This window comes from Rattus rattus, chromosome 8, assembly GCF_011064425.1.
Source record: "Rattus rattus isolate New Zealand chromosome 8, Rrattus_CSIRO_v1, whole genome shotgun sequence".
Lineage (NCBI taxonomy): Eukaryota > Metazoa > Chordata > Mammalia > Rodentia > Muridae > Rattus > Rattus rattus.
The window spans coordinates 53,541,833-53,556,763 of NC_046161.1; the positions used below are offsets into that span (position 1 = coordinate 53,541,833).

At 50.3% G+C, this 14,931-nt stretch overlaps 1 protein-coding gene across 1 annotated transcript in view; it reads left to right on the forward strand.

The window, feature by feature from the left end:
• Gramd2a (GRAM domain containing 2A) overlaps nt 1-13,007 on the forward strand; it is a 34,440-nt gene extending 21,433 nt beyond the window's left edge. The window contains 10 exon segments of the mRNA XM_032911472.1: nt 5,792-5,884; nt 7,085-7,142; nt 7,473-7,548; nt 8,103-8,206; nt 8,799-8,897; nt 9,174-9,245; nt 9,848-9,910; nt 11,313-11,537; nt 11,642-11,802; nt 12,899-13,007. Coding sequence (XP_032767363.1) covers nt 5,792-5,884; nt 7,085-7,142; nt 7,473-7,548; nt 8,103-8,206; nt 8,799-8,897; nt 9,174-9,245; nt 9,848-9,910; nt 11,313-11,537; nt 11,642-11,802; nt 12,899-13,007 — 1,060 coding nt within the window.
• Nucleotides 13,008-14,931: the final 1,924 nt, after the last annotated feature.

Here is a 14,931-nt window from a genome sequence, read left to right on the forward strand (position 1 = left end):
ATAGGTGTTTGTGTGGGTGGGCACAGATAAGTGGGGGTCAGAAGACAGCTTAAGGTGTCAGTGCTGTCCTCCCATCTCGTTTGAAACAGGCTCTTTTCTTTTTCTTTCTTTCTTTTTTAAATTTATTTTTATTTTTATTTTCATTTTGGAGCTCTACTGCTGTTGTAAGCCAGGCTAGCTGGTCCTCAAGCTTCAGAGGACTCTCCTGTCTCAGCTTCTCAGAGCACTGAGTTACAGTGAGCTCTGCTTGGGTCCTGAGGATTTGAGCTCAGATCCTCATGCTTGCCTGGCAAATGCTTTACTCACTGGGTTATCTTCTCAGACACTTTTATTTCTTAGATATAGCTCGGACTATCCTTAGACATACTATATATTGTAGGATGGCTTTGACCTCGCCTCCCTCTGCCTTAGCCTCTGAGGGCAGGAACTAAGGACTTGTCCAACCACAGCGTTGTTTTTGTTTGTTCGTCTGTCTTGTCATCTGAAAGTGAATCAGTGAGAAGATTCCACATCAATGCTCACACGAGGTGTCCTTCCTCTGTTAGGTGGGAGGTGAGCTGAGACATGAGAGTGGGGAGGAGAGGCTTGGAGGATTTGGCAGAATCTCAACCCAAGCTCAGCTGCCGAGCCTTGGCTTTAGAAGCTCTACCCAGGCCAGAAGTCTACCCAGCTTCCTGTTCCTTGTGGCCGCTTCCACATCTTTCGGGTTTGTCTTGTCAGGGGCCTGCATGGTGATGTGGCCTTTGTCTGAGGACAGCAGTGTTGTTAGCAGTTCTCTCCCTGGAGACCACAGAGGCTTAGTGTCTTGGCTGACTGTGAAGGTGGCATTGGCACTGGGCCTGGCTTTGAGAAGAGTTGGCAGGACCCACAAGGAGCTCCGGTACTTCAGAAATCCACAAGAAGTCAACCTGGGAGAGTGTGGGTACCTTCCTAGGAGAGAAGTCACCACTCCCCTGGGAGCTGTAGGGCCCTTCTGGTTCAGGGGATCAGGGCCTGGCTGAGATTTCAGCCCATAGGCACTGCTACGTGCAGGGGCTCAGATGAGCACTGCTTTGAGGTTGGGAAGGGGCTAGTAAACTTGGGGAGCATTGTTAGGGGGCACAGACAGGCCTGGAGGGGTGCAGCCTCCTACAATGGAGGCTGCAGGGTTTGTCTATGTGTTCAACACAATAGATATTTCACATCGTCTTGTGATCATCCTCTTCTCCTGTTGTCTTCTTTCCTCTTCCTTCTCCTTCTATTTCTTCTTGATAGGCTATTTCTCCATTGATGAAATGAGCCAGTTCAAGCCAGATTAGATTTTACTAAAGGCAGGTTTATTGGGAAGCTGCTCTCAGGTGAGTTCACTGGCCCCAAGGCCCCAAGAGACTAGGGAAGTTAACATGGGGAGAGAGAAATGTGGGGAGGGGGAGAGGAAGAGAGAAAGGGCGCAGAGAGAGAAGAGAGAGAAGGCGAAGGGGAGAGAGGGTGAGAGACCAAAATGTCTAGATTCTATAGGGAAGAGCTTCTTGGGGAAGGGCAGTGCAGCCCCTGTCTGGATAGTTCAAGTTTAGGGGTAGGGTATGCCAGGTGGGGACTGAGGGATGCTGGGAGATCCTGATATGTAAAATATGCACCTCAGCCCCTTGTCCCAGGGTCTGAAACCAAACACTTCTTTTCCTTCTCTTCTTTCTCTTCCTCTTTTTCTCCTCCTCCTCCTCTTCCTACCTATCTCCTTTCTCCTCCCTGTCTTCTCCCCCTTATTCTCTCTTCTCTTCTCTTTCCTTCTATTTTAGAGACAGTCTCTCATATCCTGGCTGGCCTGGAATTCAGTGTGTAGTCAAGGATGGCCATGAATCCTGGTCCTGATGCCTTTGTTTCCCGAGTGCGGGATTACAGATGTGTGCACCACAGCTGGTTCTCTTTGTGCTTCTATGTGCCGTCTGTGTCCCTCTAGATCAGTCAGTCAAGGTAGGCTGAGTTAGTGCCTGGTGCTAGGCCAGGACTGCCTGCCTCCCTCACAGACCAGGGCTCCTGAAAGGAAGGATCCAGTGTGGGTGAGCTTGCCAGCTTCTGTCATCCATCTGTCCATCTGCCCGTCCCTTCTCTTCCTTTTCCACTAGGCAATAGCATGCATATTCTCTCTCTGTGTGTGTCCATGTCCTTGTGTCCTTGCACGCATGCGTGTGTGTGTGTGTGTGTCCTCTCTTTCTCTCTCCAGCACTGACTGCTGATGGTGAGGGATGCAGAGCCTGGAGTCACCTGAGGAAGGAGTGAACGGAGCAGGGGAAGGGTGAGGAGCACAGAGGGGAGGGGCCAGTGAGGGAGATGGGAGTGGCCCACACATTCCGTACAGGGGAGGGCTGAGACAGTTCAAAGGAGGCCCGGAACTCTCCTGGTAGATAAGCAGGGCAAGGGAGCTCCACTGTGAGGGGCTCTGGCAAGGAGAGTGAGTGCCTGAGGTAGAGCAGCAACTGTGAGTGGAGAAAGAGCTTCAGGGCTGGACATGGTGGCAAACTCTAATTCCAGCATCGGGAAGTCAGAGACAGGTGGGTGTCTTTGAGATCCCACTTGGTCTACACAATGAGTTAAGTCTGTCCAGGACAACTGGGGCTCCATAGTGAGAGCCTGTCCCAAAAAAATCAGCAAAGAGAGAGGGGTGAGGAGAAACTGGAAGACTAGGAGAGTGGGCCACAGGCAGGAGCTGCAGGGCAGTCAGCAGAGAAAGGCAGGGGCAGATCTGGGTTGCAGATGACTGTGGGTGCTGGAGAGAGAGAGTGAGCGAGGGTGAGGCGGGGGCAGGCTTGGCCAGGGAGAGGTTGCGTGGGCCTGCCTGCTGTATCTTCAATGGTGAAATAGACATTGTGATTAAGTGGTGGTCACACTTTCGGAACCATGGGGTGGGGTGGGGGGCATCATGGTGGTGGTGGTGATGGTGGTGGAAAGAGAATGAGCTGAGGATTCTGGATGGAGGTAACTGGGGAGAGGTCGACCCTTTTGTGGTCACTGGGACTCAGCAGGGAATGAGTTGTCCAGGTTAGAGATCTAGATTTGGGAGTGTCTGTCAGGGAGGATATTGACCCATGGGACCTCTCTGTGATGTCTGTGGGAGGCAGCTAGACTTGCATCCTCGCTCCTGACTCCCTTGCCTTTCTTTGCTCTCACACCACCACTTCTCGGCCTCTCCCTTTGCTGCTGCCCAACCCACTCTGTTGCCCAGGCTAGACCCCAGGCCAGGAGCAGTGATAACCTCAGTAAGTTTCCAAGGAGGGAGGGAGGGAGGGAGTGTAGGAGAGAAGGTGGGAGGAAAGGATGGGATTGGGCAGGAGTTCTGTACCTGCCAAGGGCTCCAGACCCCTGCTGCAGACCCCTGCTGCGCCCTCCCCTAGGCTTGCTTGCCTGGGTTAGACCTGGCTCAGCTCAGGAGAGAACCTTGAGTTTTCCAGTTCTTGGTCCTCCCTTTACTGTTGAAAGATGTTGCCATTTCCCCATTCCATCCTTTTCATTATTGTGGCTTTGAGTGAAGAAATACAAATTTTGGGCTGGAGAGATGGCTCAGTGGTTAAGAGCATGTCCTGATCTTGCAGAGGACCTGGGTTTTACCCAGCACTTACATGAGGCAGCTCCCAGTCACAGGCAGCTGTAGATCCAGGGGAACTCACTCTGTAGACCAGGCTGGCCTTGAATTCACAGAGATCCACCTGCCTCTGCCTCCAATGTGCTGGGATCAAAGATGTGTGCTACCGCTCCCCAGCAATTAGGGAATTTTGTAATGGAATGGATGGCTTCATTTATAAGTGCTTTATTCTTAGCATATTCTCTACAGAGAATACATAAAGGTTAAGAAAAAAACCTCGGGTTGGGGATTTAGCTCAGTGGTAGAGCGCTTGCCTAGCAAACGCAAGGCCCTGGGTTTGGTCCCCAGCTCCGAAAAAAAGAAAAGAAAAAAGAAAAAAAAAAAAAAGAAAAAAACCTCTGTGATGTGGAAAGTGATAAAACCAGACACATCCAGCCAGAAACTAACCTTCGGATCTGAGGGTCGAATCACTAACATAACCTGTCACTTCATTTGGTAAAATACAATCATGTCTCATTTCACCACAGAGAACTATACTGAGAACTGTGTCTGGAGTAGATTTTGCTGCTGTGCAAACATGGTGGAGGATGCCTGTGACATCACTGGGTGGGGTGATCTTCAGGTGCTAGATACGAGATGCCCATCACCCACTGAAATGGCACACAGTGTATACTTGTGTATGGTGATGTATGTGTCAAACCTTCTGTGAGGTTGAGTACAGAGGTCACCAGGTCACATGTGACTAGGCCAGTTTTATGAGTGAGGTTTGCCTGGACCTTTACAATGTAACCCTGGACAGGGCCTGTCCCTTAATGGGGTTAAGTTTCCTGACATGGGCAGTATTATGGTTGGGGGATGTCAGAGTGGAAAAACTCCAAGGGTCCTGGGAGACCTTGGGCTAAGACTGTAATTCTAAAGAAGATAAGCTGCTTGTTTGTTTGTATGTGAGGGCACACACATATGTTGCAGTTGTATATGTGCATATGTGCAGACACATGTGGAAGTCAAAGATCAGCCGCGTTGGGTGGTGTTCCTCAGGAGCTGACAATCTTTCATTGGCCTGAAGCTTTCCTAGTAGGTCTGGCTAGCTGCCCAGTGAGCCCACTGCCTGCCTTTGTTTTCCCAGGCCTGGGGTTTCAATGTGTGTGCCCCACGTCTTCTGTTAGGTGGGTTCTCAGATTTGATTTTGCATGGAAATACTTCACAGACTGAGCTCTCTCCCCAGCCTGAAGAAAGAGAGCTTTGCCGTGGTCTGGTCACAGAACTGAGGAACTGAGCCTTTGGGATTCTCAGGCTTCAGCCAACAGCTGTTTACATCAGCAGGACCAGCACACAGGACCTTGTTACATATTCTAGACTCTGAACTGCCCTGCCTTGACCCTGCTTCTTGGCCACCCTTCTTCCTTAAGAATACCTAAGTTCATTCAGCTGGGGCTATGCTGAAATCTCAGGCTTTACTGATGGAAAAGCTGGAAGGGAAGAATCCTAGTCTGTGGGACTCCTGGGGGGCCCACCTGCCCAGGGGAAGGACATTTCCTTCCTTCCAAGTTGAGACATTTTTTAAATAGTTTGGCTATTATGGCTGAGGTACTCCAACTGTCTGAAGGTGACTGAGGCCACCACTTCCTAGTCTGGGGCAGCCGCACCCATCCCAGCTACACTCACAGGTAGGCAGACTGCAATCCGCCCTCCACATCTCTAACATTTGATAAAGGGGCCTCTCCCAGAATCTGATAGTTTACAGTAGCTGCCTGGGCACCTTTCAAACTTCTGCTTTCAGTATGAACAAGTCTGTGTTCTTCCTCAAGGGCGGGGCAGGAGGCTCCACTCTGCCGGACTAGCAGTTGCCTAGGAGTTAAAAGAAGGTTGACAGACTGATTTTTATTTTTTTCTGGGCCAGGCATTAACTGAGTTTTAGGTTTCTAGGCAATGTGCTGTGGAAGACACCTATCAGTGACAACATGCAAATAAAGAGGATGTATTTTTGCCTTTCAGATTGCTGGGGTGAGAAAAGCAGGGTAGTGCTTGGGTGTGGAGACATGAGTCCCCTCTCGGAATGCTGGCCACTGGGTTAATGGGCACAGCATTTGAAGGTGGCTCCAAACTATGACATCTTAAACTTTACTCTGTACATCAAAGGGGAGAGAGTCAGAGCAGCTGCCCTGGGCACAGTGGGGCTAATAGGAAAAGATGCCCCCAAAGTTCCCTTTCTAACACGGACACATTTCCCTCTAGCAACCAACAAATGCATGGGAAGATGGCGCCTCTGAAAAGCCATGTGTCCTGCATGGAGAAACCAGGAAAGGTCCAGGAGCCCCCAGATAGCAGGTGAGGCCCCTTTCCAATCAGGGACTGGGAAGGGTGGGGATTGTCAGGCTATAACCTGGCTATCAAGGGGACTTTAAGGGGCTGGGAAGATGCCTCAGCTAGCAAAGTACTTGTCTGTCTAAGCGTGAGGACCTGAATTCAATCCCAAGCCCCATGTGAAAGGAAAAGGGCCCGTTATGTTGGTGTGTGTTTGTAATTCTGGGGAGGTAGAAACAGGAGGATCTGCAAGGCCTACTGGCCAGCCAGTCTGGCCTAATTGGACTAGTGAGAGACACTGCCTTAAAGGAGGTGAAAAGCTTTCCTAAGAATGACATTCAAGGTTATCCTCTGGCATGCACACACGTGCATTCTCTCTCTCTCTCTCTCTCTCTCTCTCATATAAAAGTATATATACACACACAAGCACAAGCACACAAGCATGCATACCTGCACACATACAAATGAGAGAGAGAGAGGGGGGGAGAGGGAGAGGGAGAGAGAGATAGAGACAGAGACAGAGAGACAGACAGAGAGACAGAGCGAGAGTGGGAGGGATGGAGGGATGGAAGGGGAGGGGGATCCCTTAGCATGCCTTATAGGTTGGACCCAGACTGCTGAGGCCTCTTCCTCCCACCCTCCAGCCCGCCCCTGTGCAGTGGGACCTAGCAGGGCCAGGCTTCTCAGGTTACTCGTCTTCACCCCGCCCACCTGGCCAGGGCAAAGCTAAGCATTTCAGTGAGTTCAGCAGCCTCAGTAAGTCATTGAGTGTGCTGAGTATCTCAATGAGGAACTGCAGGCTGCCCAAGGAGGCTTCAAGGAGGACAGATCTGTCCAGATCATGGCCCTGGAGCTGTGAGTCTAATGCTTCCACCTTGTTTACCTCCCAACTGTGGTCCCTGAATCCGCATTGCTTGTGCCTCTGCTCACTCCTTGGCTAGAGAAATCCGAGTGTCTGCACCCAGCATCTTGGGCTGCTCAGGCCAAGCATACCTTCCTGCGTGTGGCGCTTCTTCTTGAGAAGGGGCCCTGTGAGTGCCCTTCCCCAGAGAGGAGCAGTGTGCTTGAAGTTCTTATCACTTTACGGTGCTTCTTAGAGAAGGGCCTTAGTCTCCAATCTCTGCTCCAATCTTCTGGCTCAAAGCCAGGGCAGAATTGGCACTGAGGATACATGGGCAGGACTCAAGGGTTTCTTGTGCCTGGAATGGAATGTCTCCTTTGCAGTCTGCACTGGTCAGAAGGCTCAAAGGGTGAAGAGATAAAGAAGTATGGCCGGGAAGGGGTAAGTGTGTGTGGGCTGCCTTTGTACTGCTCACTGAGGGAAGTGCCCTGGGATGCCCAAACTCACTATTGGCCCCTTGGCTACACTACAAGCCTGTTATAGCAAGAACCCAGGAGACCTGAGTGAGTGCCCTTGCCTTGGTGGGGATAATGTGTCCCCTCTAGTCACTGGCTCCCTGTCAGAACTCAACTCTAACAGGATGAGCTAGGCTTAGCCCTTCATACCTGTTTCCCAGGGGGTCCCTATGGTTATCTCCTGAGGGCTGGAGCGAGGCCCTGTCTGGTCTGATCTCTAGCCTGTAGCATCACAGAGCTGGTCTTACATTTGCAGACACTACTAAACAAATACAACCAACAATACCACAAGCTGTTCAAAGATATCCCCTTGGAGGAGATGGTCGTCAAAGGTGAGCAGTTTCCAGCACATGGCTGGTGAGCACCCAGGTCATCTACTTGGGCTACCTTTATGCTTAATTTACATAAGGGAACAATTTAGAGGCACTTGGTCCTTTTTTCTTCAAAAGCATGAGGAATCGGGGTGGTTTGGGATGTAGAGTTGAATTAGACAGGTTTGCTTGACAAAAGGTGAGACTGCCATTTTTCTGTTCCCTCTCACCAGTGAGTGTTGTCCCCTTCCAAGGCCTCTCACTGAGCATGGAGGGATATTTGCACAATCTAGACCCCCTTCTCAGGGCAGGGTAAAGTCTCATCCTGAGGCAACAGAAATCCAGTGCTGGAGATCTGGACTGGAAGTTGTTTAGACCTCGTGGGTAATGGAGAAAGAGAAAACATCTAGCAGTCTGGTGAGGTGGGGTGGGACACTCAGGATTCTTGGAAGGGTCCTTCGAGTGCTTGTGGATAGATTGTTTGGGGTGGGGACAGGAGAGTTTGAGGACAGGTGAAAAGTTGGTTCTCTGGGATAACCTTACTCATGGCTGTCTCTTCTCCTGTGACTTCTCAGTGTGTTCCTGTGCCCTCCAGAGAGACCTCCTTCTCCATGGTCGGCTCTATATTTCGCCCAACTGGCTTTGCTTCCATGCTAGCCTCTTTGGCAAGGATATCAAGGTAGTAATGATGAGTTGCTGTTACCCAGGAAGGCCCCTGCCCAGGGACGGTCTTCTGTCCTGTGGGCATGCCTCAAGCCATTCCTGTCCCTCTGTGTGCTCAGCACATGGTGAGGCCTGTCACTGGTTGGATGAGCAGTATCAAGTTATTTCATCCCATGTGCAGGGAAGTGGTTCTTCTGAAACATAGGCCTGATCTTGACCATACATCTGGCCTGAACAGTGACAGCTAAGTTATGCTAGCTTCATGTATTTCAGAAATGCTTTCAGGGTCCGAGGACAGTGTCCTTTTTAGGGGGAGTCACTAAGAGCCAGCTCAGGGGACTCGGACTCTAAAGCAGTGAGTTATCAAGGCTGGGGCAAGGAGGGGGAATAGTTGGAAGGGCACCCCAAATGAGAAAGTGGAAGTTCTAGATGCCTGCCTGCTACCACACACAACATGGCTTCCCCAGGGTGAGCAACATTAGCTGAGTGTTAGCTATGGAGAGCCAGTGGAGAGAGCTGAGGGTCTGTGTTCTTGTAGGGTAAGTCCTAAGAGAAGCATCTCTCTCTCTCTCTCTCTCTCTCTCTCTCTCTCTCTCTCTCTCTCTCAGGTGGTCATTCCTGTGGCATCTGTGCAATTGATCAAAAAGCACAAGATGGCACGGCTCCTTCCCAACGGACTGGCCATCACCACAAACACCAGCCAGAAGGTCTGTGAGTCTCTGGGCCAACATCTCCTGTCCTTTCCCCATCATAGCTCCAGAAATTCAGGTCCCAACACTGGCCTACTCCTAGACCCTTACTTGTCCCTGCAAGGTAGCATTCCAGCAGGTGTTTCAGGCTAATGAGCTTGGAGAAGCTTTCCCAGGTGGGAGGTCTTGTTGGTTGCCACGGCCCCATAAACCTCGGGGCTTACCCCCTCCCCAGCCCCTGGATTAAGAAGTCCCAGCTTACCCTAGTGCTTCTGTTTTCTTTTCACGGCTCAGTATGTGTTTGTGTCTCTGCTTTCCCGGGACAGCGTATATGACATGCTGAGGAGGGTCTGCACTCACCTACAGGTATGGAACCCAGAGGCAAGGGTTGAGCTGGGAGACTGCACTCAGGTCTTGGGAGGAGGCTGTTAGGGGAGATTAGCCTGTCTCTCTAGCATGGGGAATGGGGGCAGAGAGAGAGAGAGAGAGAGAGAGAGAGAGAGAGAGAGAGAGAGAGAGAGAGAGAGAAGAAGAAGAAGAAGAAGAAGAAGAAGGAGAAGAAGAAGAAGAAGAAGAAGAAGAAGAAGAAGAAGAGGGGATGGGAGAGGAGAGGAGAATGGGAGAACGTGGGGGCTCAGAGCACCAGAGGCTGTACTTGGACCGAGCATCACTGAACATCTTTTGGTTTGTCCTTGGGTGTGCTCATGTGTACGTTTGCCTCACTCGTGCCTCCTCGGTATGCAAATAGACAGGAGCACATGGCTGCTTCTCAGTATGTCCTCTGGCCAGGGTGAACAAGGAGAAGTAGGGAGGAGCAGGGGTATAGAAGGAAAAGAGTTAGTTGCCTGGGATTTGCCCCTCTACAGTCATATGAAATACGCCCTAACACACTGCCGTGACCTGGGCTTTGCCTGACACCAGGTACCTTATTCACAGGTTTGATCTTGCCTGTTCCCTTTTCTCCCTAGCCTTCCAGCAAGAAGAGTCTGAGTATACGGAAATTTCCGGAAGAAGCGGAACTCGAGTCCCCGGTGAGAGCTGTGGCTGGGAGCAAGGGCCTAAGAGCGAGCAGGTCTTCAAAACTTTGGGACCACCATGAAGAATTAGCGCACCAGGTTCTAGAGTCAGCGGCCATATTGTGTCAGAGAGTGTCCTAGACTACATGCCATGCAGACCACAGAGGCCCTTAGCAGACCACAGAGGCCCTTAGCAGACTAGCTCTCTCCGAACAGAAGCCTATCCTTCCAACACTGGCCAGCTGGGCCAGATGGATGCAGAGCCAGTCATCCACTCTTTCTTCTGGTGGAGGAGGGAGGACCTTCAAAGCCACAGACATATTCTTAGAGAGGAACTCCAAGGCCAGGGGCTACAGAGGTGGCTCAGTGTTAATAGCATTCAGTGGTTAAGAGTGGTTGCTGCTTTTGCAGAGGACCTGAGTTCAATTCTCAGCATCTTTATGGTGGTTCACAACCATCTGTAACTCGAGCTCTAGGGGATACACACACACACACACACACACACACACACACACACACACACACACACACACACAAAACCATTTTAAAAGGAACCTCAAGGCTGTCACAGACAACCCAGACTTCTGCCTTGCTGAGATTCCAGATTCCAGTGGTCTCTGGGAGCTGAGGCCCTGGGGTAGGGAGAGCTGAGTTTGAGGGCAGGGATGGAATGACAGTGGCCTCAAGGTGTTTGGCCCCTCCTCAGTAACTATTAAGCATTTAGCCAAGCATGGGGTATACGGAACACCATGCAAGGGGTAGAAGGCGATGTTCCCTGCTGTATTGATAGGAACTGCAAGTCACCTCTGCCAAGGTCAGTGGCTGGTTCAGTTAAGAGCCTGGTTTAGGAGAGGCCATAATTTGTACCATTCGAGGCCGTCTTGGACTCAGATCTGAGCATGTACCAGATTGTCTGACCTAACATAGCCACTATACTTTTCCACTGTGGACTTCACAGATATTGTTTTGGGGGAGGGGTTCTTATTTTCTTTGGTGATTTAACTACTGGCAAGCTGCCCATGCTTGTAGGAGAAATGATGCATTGTATATATGTTTGAAATTATTATTTTTAAGGTTTATTTATTCATTTTATGTATATGAGTACACTGTTGCTGTCTTCAGATGCACCAGAAGAAGGCATTGGATTCCGTTACAGATTGTTGTGATCCACCATATGGTTGCTGGGAATTGAACTCAGGACCTTTAGAAGAGTAGTCAGTTGGTGCTCTCCCATGTTTGAAATTATTTTAAGTGATGTAAAATTCAACCAAATGTCATTTTAGTAATTATACTGAATAATATAATTAAAGTTATTAATACATAGAAGATGTTTTCTTGGCAGAGGGAGGGTACACCCAGAGGGTAGCTAAGAGAGATGTGTTGTAGGAAGAGATACTCAGTTCTGTCTTCTCTGCAGGAAGTCCTCATCCCTGAGATGAAGTGGAGAAAAGCGTGCTCAGCCTCCCCATCCCTGTCACTCCCAGACAACATCTCTTGTGTCTCTCGGATACCCACAGACTCCACCGATAGCTGCTTTTCCTCCATGAAGCCTCCAGGGTCTGGTGAGTTCAGGATCTCATCTGTGGCAACTGCTTTCGAGGCTTAACCGTTTCTCTTCTATGCAAAGGGCGCGGCATGGCTGGCCAGGCTTCTGAGAGGCGTTTCTTTCTTTGTCCAATTCCATATGGAAAATCCAAGAGCCCAGGCAGCTTCAGCACATGATGTGGGGGCTGGGTGGGAGGGGAGCTGCCCCACTCTGGCTGGGGCCCCTCACGCCCCAGGAAGATATCTAGCTGCTCTCCCATTGCAGAGGCCGTCTGTGAGAAAGATGCATTGGAGGAAGAGCCCACCACGGACCAGGAGTTGAGGCTGTGGGATTCCCGGCTCCTCAAGGTCATCTTTGTGATGTAGGTGTTTATACTGGGGGGGGATTAGGTGTTTGAAATCAGGGTTTAGAGGGTGGAGTGGTTATTACGTAGACTCGAGGGAATGTTCAAGTCAACTTCAAGCTCTTGGGCGGTTTCTGAAGGCCTCGTGGCTCATCCTTCCAGCTTTATTTCTGAGTTCCTGTGTTTAGAATTCAGGCAGTGCTGTGATAAGAGACAGTGCAAACTGTTGAGAAAAGGAACAGTTGCTTCCCTGGCTTGGGAAGAGAAGGGGCTAACAGAATTAAGGAGCCCATCAGATCACTGAGAGAAATAGTAGCCAGGGAAACACACGTTCCCTCACTGCTTATTGTCAGGACACTTTTCAGGACCCCTGGCTTGTCTGCCTCCCTCTCCTGCTTTATTTTATTTTTTAACATGCATATGATGTATGCATGTTCAAATGTATGTGAGTGCATGTATATGCCCATGCACATGAAAGCCATAGGTTAACATTCGGTGTCTTTTCCCTTCCAGTGATTTGGGGTGGGTGCAAGCCAGTAGACAGTTGGCAGTGAGCCTCTGCTCTTGATTTTGGGAGATAGTAAAGGGGGCAGGATAGAAAAAGGAAGGCAGATAGAAGACCCAAACTCATTTACTTGGACTAAAACCTCAGAGGTTTCAGCTTGAGATGGATGGCTGTTAAGACCTAGTAAGCTGGGCAAGCAGCCGTGCACTCAGTGGTTTGGGTCTCACAAAGATGGAGGTGGGTAAGGGGAGATAGGAAAGGGCACCCAGAGAGGGAGGGCTGGGATGTGGGACCCCAAAACCCCTTCCTGGTTTTGGTACCAAATGTTAGATGGAGTGAATTGAGATGATATGGGAGAAGAGGGTGGAGGATGGGCACCTCCAAAATAGAGTTCTTTAATCAGAGCAGACAGTTAAGTCTACACGGGAGTTCTGTCTCCTAGCAGCCACAGCAGACAGTTCACAACCACTTGGAACTCCAGGTATAGGTGATCTGATGCCCTCTTCTGGCCTCTGCACACACATGAATACAAATAAATATTTAAATCAAAACAAAGCCAGAAAATCAAGAACAAGACAAGAGTCAAGCCCTCGTTGTCTGTTTCTCTAGGATCTGCTTTCTAGTCCTGTCCTCGTCCTATCTGGCATTCCGAATCTCCCGGCTGGAGCAGCAGTTATGTTCCCTGAACTGGGGCAGTCCACTCCCAAGGGACAGGTAAGGCCCTTTCTCTTCCCAATACCTTTGGGATAGAAGGGAAGGGCCAGGGTGCCACTGATTGAATTTGGTCCTAAGCAGGGTTGGGTGTGTGTGCAGGGTACACAGATCTCACTCAGGCCTTTCCTCTGACCTAAGCATCTTTCTTGTGTGCAGGTAACAGCCATTTGGTCTTCATCTGCACACCTTAACCAAGGATGCTCTGGGTGCTGTCTCTGCCAAGGATTCCTGGGGTTTATACTGCAGCTGTGCTGGGACTGAGTATGAAGAACTTATTCTAGATCCTTCCTCCAGACCCCTCCCCCAACACTTCTTCCCCAGTGCGCGATCTGAAGTACTTGTTTACAGATTAACTGGCTCCTACAATTTTTGGACTCAAACAAAATGTTAGACTGTTTTTGTGTTTTAATCAGTTGAAGAGTTCTGCACACTAAGCTCCAGCGACCACTCACCTTGTTTTATTGTAAGCAATGGCTCTGGCACACCTACAGAGCCCTAGGGGCCACCTCTGGGGATGAAGGGCTTTGATACCTGGATTGCTGCTTGCTGTCACATGACACACTCTAGTGAGTGTAGGGAGTGTGTGTGTGTGTGTGTGCTGGAGAAATAACGGAGGCACAAACTGCTGTGTGGGCTCTGCTGCATCCCTACCAGCATTCTGTGATCTCACTCAGGTCTCTCAGAATCTTTGTTCTGGAGCCCACAGGACTTTCCTTCAGGGAGCACTGGGGCCTTTGGGAAGATTGGGATGTGGAGAAGAGAGCAGGGCTTATCAAGAGACCAATCTTAGTGTTCTGAGCTGAGCTGGGTGACTCTGGGCTGGCCCTGCAAGAGTTGTCTAGCTGAATTTGGGAAGATGCCACCTGCAGGAGAGGAAGGGTGTAGGGCTGAGATTGGAGGTCCCAGAACTCCCATTCTGGAGCAGTCTCCTCCTTGGTAGGACAAGGGGAACCGGTACTTGGGTATTTGGTGGTAGGTCTATTCCCATTGGTCACAGACATTCCCAAGGTCCTAGACATTAGCAATAGGAAGGCAGGGAATTTTATTTAAGGTCTAGTGGCTGGTATACTTCCTGCATGGCCACCTGCACTTGTCGGGGTGGTTTGACTGGGCAGTGAGATCCAGCTGCAGCGGTGGCCTTCTTGGCAGAGCTCACTCATGCCATGGACCTGCAGTCCATGTGCTCTAGGACATTCCATAGGATTCCAGTGATCATAAGTAAGGACAGGCTCCATGCAGAGACCAGGTGAGGAGATCTCTGACTCCCTTGGTGGGAGAGGATGGGTAGATGGTGAGATTGGTGCACACTGATGGTTTTGCCGTAGAGAATCTTCCCCATCTACTTTTTTCCTAAAAAGAACTCTTGTTCATCTCCTCAGGACTCTCATCTGCTAAGACAGTGGCTTTGAAGGTTCTAGAAGGGTCTTAGGGAGGAAGTCCGTGGTATTAAGGAAAGGTACAGGTGGTGGGTGGAGTGGTACTGGGAATAGCCACTGTTCCCCCTTCCTCTTGTGCTGTCAAGTTAACTGGGGGAGGAAACCCTGGTGGAAATGATTGCAGGGCTGTGGTTGTCTCATTCAGGACAAATCCCAGCAGGACTGGAGAAAGGGACAGTGGGTGACAACTTCCTGAGCTTAGACTGGAGGGCTCTCCATCATCTCCCTATTCTGGTTCCTAGGATTGAACATGGAGCCCAGCCTTGTATGCTATTTGTACCAAATCTTTACATCTCAGGTGAAGCCCAGTGCCCATTTGGTCCTCCTTCCAGGGCCACACTGTCAGATGCCCATCCTCCAGTGCCCATCCATCCTTTTGTGTTTCCCATCATATAACAGAAACAATCCTCCTTGCCCCAGTGCTTTCCCTCCCTGGTCCCTGCTGAGACGTGAGAGTACGGATCCATTCTCTGAGCCTTGCTAGGTTGAGCC